This window comes from Phytophthora cinnamomi (assembly GCF_018691715.1).
Source record: "Phytophthora cinnamomi strain GKB4 chromosome Unknown Contig39, whole genome shotgun sequence".
Taxonomy (NCBI): Eukaryota; Oomycota; class Peronosporomycetes; order Peronosporales; family Peronosporaceae; genus Phytophthora; species Phytophthora cinnamomi.
In genome coordinates, this window is record NW_027150972.1 from 280,849 (window position 1) to 285,902 (window position 5,054).

Sequence of the window (5,054 nt, forward strand, 5' to 3'; positions counted from 1 at the left end):
GACAACTTTGAAAATGGGGTGGGCAAGCCCAAGCGCGGAGAAATGCATGGCGCTAAATACATATCACTCTACGAGAATGAGATCGAATGCATGTTCCGTGAAGGTGAAAAGGACTCGAGCAGAAAAATGGGTCCAGCCAGAATGTTAGAGGCACTCATAACGATGTATCCACATCGATACAACTTACCTGGAGAAAATGAAATTCGAGGGTTAATCACGCGGTTGATGAAACGTAAACGCCGGATCTCATCTGAAGCAACAGAGCACTCCCAATCTGCTTCTGCAACCCATTTGGATGTTAACCAACATGCAACGAAGAAAAGAATGCCTGTGATCTACGAAGAATTTTTATCCGGTCTTGTGTCAGAAAACCCTGGTATCAAGCCAAAAAGCACTGTTGAAATGCTTTATGAACAATTTTCTGAATCTCGCGGCGTTATCAGCGAAACTCAAATTCGGAATAAAGTTTCTGTGCTGAAGAGAAAATGCAAAAAGGAACGAAGCCATGAAGCTGCATGTACATTGACAAACTGATGCCAACATGTCGGTTTCCAGCAATGGCACTGCAAGTACGTACTCTCCACCAGCATCTATCATCTACCACCAATCGATAAAACCCCCTGCAAACAATCAGCCGGCTGTAGCGATGGTGGTCGCCTCCTGGAAACACACGATCCCCCCATACATTAGCGCTGTGTTGCTCATCGTCCTCGAGATGTCAATGTACGAGCTCACATCGGCTACCGCCAACGCATCCCAAGGGATGCGTCGACCACCGAGACAGTACGCTTCCACTGGAAGTTCCAGCACCTGGTCATTCTTGGCAGACTTGTTGTCCTTGTGCAGACTCTTGAGGTCCCGGGTGCCCGCGTCCACCAGCACTTGGCGATGCAGTCGCGTCAGACGCAGTTTTACTCGCGCGGTTTGCTCGCGGACAGTGAAGAAAAGCCCCACGAGCAGCACGGAGAGCAGGTAGCAGATGCACAGCACCAGGTCTCAGCGCCACTAGCGCCACTACGGGCCTCATGGTGACATCCTGGAGATCCATGAGGGCAACGTCTGGCCGCGCAACTACACCCGGATCGCCCTGGCCTGGATCCTGATGGTGACGGCGATGACGTCGGCGAAGTTGCTGCTTGGGTTGAGTGTAAAGGAATCCAACTGACCAGCTCTCGTCGGACAGCACGGGGTCCGGTGCCAATATCTACGTTGACGCACACCACGAGGTCGCCGAGGCGCTTCATGGCCGCCTGAAACGAGCTGCTCGTGCGCGTGGACGGCTCCATGAACACGTTGGCCAGCGGCTACAAGAGCAGCAGATGAGACAGATCTGCCAGTGTGCCGCCACCTCAACGCGTAGACAGCCGTAACTTGCCTTTGAGTAGGTCGCTCGCGCCCTGCGTCTTGACCATCGCCTTCATCACGTCGAGCACGCGCCTAGCACGACGGACGACCAGCACGAGGGTGATCCACAGCGATCGAGTGCAAGGACCGAAGGCGGTGCTTACTGCGCGCTCTCCCTGCCGAACTGCGCGATGGACAAATTGTTCTCACCCTGCCACAAGCCCACCGCCGTCTTGCCGTCCTTGTGGAGACGAAGCTACACATTTTGGAGAGATAGGGACACATTGTGGAGAGATGGGACAATGCAGACCACTCTACCCCCTCGTTTTCCGAATTTGGACATGCAACGCATTCACACCAAGGGCAATCAGGCGGAGGCGCTGTTTTCGAGCGCTCATGCTAAGATGTGAGCTGCGTTCACGTGAATAAACACAGCATATTTATAGGTTTGAAATATCGTTTTATCTGATGATGCTAGTTTCACGACCTGAAAATAAAGACCGCAATCACTTGGCTCGACGATTTTCCCCATTTTGGACCCTTTTTTCCCTCTTCTTAACTGGATCGCCTTTTAATAACTTGTTTCATCAAAATGCAACTGAACGATATCCGGATACGGTATGCACACGTAGTTGCCCCAGCGAAGATCAAGTGCACGCACTGCTCATGATGGCAAGCACGACAGCGGAGCTACAAGCGCGTGATCATAAAAATACAGCGCTTGTACTGTAGTGGTGCGAGTTGGACTCCTGGTCGAAGGGATGTAAATACGGATGGCGCTGTGAAACTGCACGAACAACTTCTGATGAACATGTATCTGTAACTTTTTTCTAGACGAGGAGACGTCTCCGATGTCGTCGTCCGAGTCGATCTAGCACGGGTTCTAACTCTCATGGACAGTTTGTGGAGGGCTTTGAAGGTGTGCAACCAGCACCACGACCGTTCAAAACCCTCCACACCATATTCCTCTGTTCCTACTGTTTTGGCCTCTAGCGTCAGCATTAGACTCGAAATAGGCACGCCCTCCTTTCGGAGGCCGTTGGCCCACTTTACGAGCTCCAGCTCTGCCACCAGTGGCAGCTTCGTGCCGATTCCGGTGGGGCACGCTTTCTTCTTGCTGCTGCGATTCATGGCAGCACAGTTTTTGCACTGTGCTCTCGATTCGTACCCACTTCAGCACTATTAAAATAGTGTACGTTTAGACTCGTAAGCAAACTCGCTAAGGTCAGGATAGTACTCACGAATAACTTTGGGAACGTCCTTGCACTCCTCTACAGCTCGGGCAACTGTAAGCTTTTCGCTTGCCGTGAAGGTCGTGCGTCACTTCTTGCGGCGAGCCGAGGTAAGCCGAGCGCGCCCTCCGTCTAACTTTCGTTCTGCACCCCCTGCGTCTCTCGCTCCCTAGCGCCGCGCCATGGCGGACGACGACGGCTCCTACGTGCTCGTGGCCGTGCGCATCCGGCCGCTCGCAAGCGCTGCGACGCTCCGGCATCTCTGGACGAGTGGCGATCAGAATCACAATACTTGTACCAAACCGGTAAATTTGTATCTAAATAATTATAGCGGAAATTATATGCCAATGCGAGAGCTAGCTTTAAATGCTGCGGCCGCACTTCTATCAGTTGTCCACTAAGCCAGGGAAGTCGGTACTGTAGCGCGTAAAGTGATGATGGTGATACTGGGATCTGCATCGAGAGAGTAGGTACATACATTGTGCAGTAAGCTACCTCTGTATTCCCAGCTACCACCTGTACTTTGCCCGAATCTCGCGCCTGCAGTCGTGAGGTCTTCGGTGGCTAACGACGACAGCTCGACTACTTATGCAATGTACAATATCTACTGACAGGGAGAGCTTCGCTATCGCCGAAATTGTCCCAGGTACTGCTTGCACGTGCTCTCGACCCTTTGCTTCTCCTTTAGGCCCAGAGAGACTATAGCTGGTTGGAGCTGTCACTATGTAGACCGTGCCCACGTGCGCGCACAGGCTTCGTGTTCTCCCTTCCGACGGTCTTCTACCGTGGGGCCTGTCGACGAACGTCACCAGTAGTACGGCGACTACGGCTTGCTTCGGCTTCAGCTGCTTCCGCACGACTTCGTTCGACAGTGGCTTCTTCACTAGCGCTCCTCTAGTTGACTCAAGTAGATGCTCGCTCAGGAACTCAAGTATATTTCTTCGTTAGCTTGCTGCTGCCTGCACCGGCAGGTACGATGCTCTGGTTGGAGCTTGCTTCGCAGCGCACGCTCTTCCGCGTCTTCGGCTTGCCACCGACTCCGCAGATCTTAGACTGAGCCGTCTTCTGGGTTCGCTATCCTTGGTCCTGGCTGAGCGTGTCTTTTGGGGCGGGCGATCTTTGGCAGCGACGTTTGCCAACACGCCTCAGCCACACAATTATCAATCATACAGACGATGTCATGGCAGTCTGCACTCGCTATCACCTTGCTCACCCCTTCTGGTATCTTCGCGCTCGCTGGTGCTGCAATCTTTCCACGCCGTCGCCTGCCGTCCTTGATCCGTTACGCCACTATGCTGCTGTATCCTGCTGTCATCGCCGTCAAACACCACAGTACACACCACATCAAACATCACCTGCTCTCCGCTGTCCATTGTAGACGGTCGCCTTCTCGAATCAGCGTGACCCTGAAAATCTCTCTGCTTACTGTGCCTTTCTGACGTTTTGCCGATGCTTTGCAAGGGTTAGATCGGTACTTGCGATGTAAATCGGACTTTGTAAAATGGGGGTAGAGCATTGTAAAACGTACCCAGCTCCATGCAATTTCATCCAATCAAGATGCGACTCTTCGTTTTGTGGTCACCGGCTGGTCGGCTGGCCGGAAGCCCCCATTCAGAATCAAGCTGGCCTGGGATGACGACGCTGAGGACGTACCCAGGACAACGCCAAGGACGGCGATCACGGCGACTACCACTGCCGCAACTGGCCTCTGCATCTGAGAGCTGCTTGCTCCCGCTGCTCTCGCCAAGAAGCGCCCTCGTAGCTTAACGGAAAAGCCCCGTTTGCGGTGATAGAGGTTCAATTCCTCTCGAGGGCAAAACTATTGAGAGCAGCTGGCGATGGGGCTAGACAAGCGAGGCCCGGGAGCGTCAGCAGATGCGAGGCAACTGTACGTGAGCAGATGCGGTGCGGGAGATACTAGCGTGGGTGGATGCAAGGCTGAGCCTGCAAGGATATGGCTTGGTGTGTGTAAGCTAATGGCTTCGGGCTCGTACCTCTGGTTTAACTCTGTGAACAGCACCTTAGCAGAAACGTCGGAAGTGGGAGAGGCCAACGCCAAGAAATCCCGTGCGCTTTAGCAGATTAGAGGTGTTGTCAAGCTCAACAAGAGGCACAACGATTAGATAGTGCAGAGTATCAGCTCATTCATGTGAAGATTCAAGATGTACCCGTCGCGATGCAGGTCCATCGCAGCAAGCACTGAGACTCGTTTACCTCGGCTAATGGAATCGTCACGTGAGTAGGCGTGTTTCTGGCAGACCACCCATAATGGCGGAGTACAGACCGGTAAATAAGCGTTTCGGTTTAACTTAGTTCACCATTGGCATTACTTGGAGCAATGATATCAAACTTACCTTCCATCATTTGAAGTCTCGTCGACGAAAACGAGCTGATCAGGTCCACTGTAAAAAGGAGCAATACGTTGAATGTACTCTCGTCGCTCGCGCGGCAGGCTATCCCTTGCGCGTTTGTTTAGTA

General features: G+C 52.8%; 2 protein-coding genes across 2 annotated transcripts; both read right to left on the bottom strand.

Annotated features, from left to right (window-relative positions):
- Positions 1–630: 630 nt before the first annotated feature.
- On the bottom strand, positions 631–993 carry IUM83_10576 (na proline symporter; the record flags this gene model as incomplete). Its single annotated transcript, XM_067935088.1, has 2 exons — positions 631–660; positions 736–993. 2 exons carry the CDS (start codon positions 991–993, stop codon positions 631–633), a joined length of 288 nt encoding a protein of 95 aa, XP_067791548.1.
- Positions 994–1,071: 78 nt separating this feature from the next.
- On the bottom strand, positions 1,072–2,475 carry IUM83_10577 (aspartate carbamoyltransferase; the record flags this gene model as incomplete). The annotated part of the gene is made up of 4 exons (XM_067935089.1): positions 1,072–1,304; positions 1,376–1,437; positions 1,509–1,600; positions 2,323–2,475. 4 exons carry the CDS (start codon positions 2,473–2,475, stop codon positions 1,072–1,074), a joined length of 540 nt encoding a protein of 179 aa, XP_067791509.1.
- Positions 2,476–5,054: the final 2,579 nt, after the last annotated feature.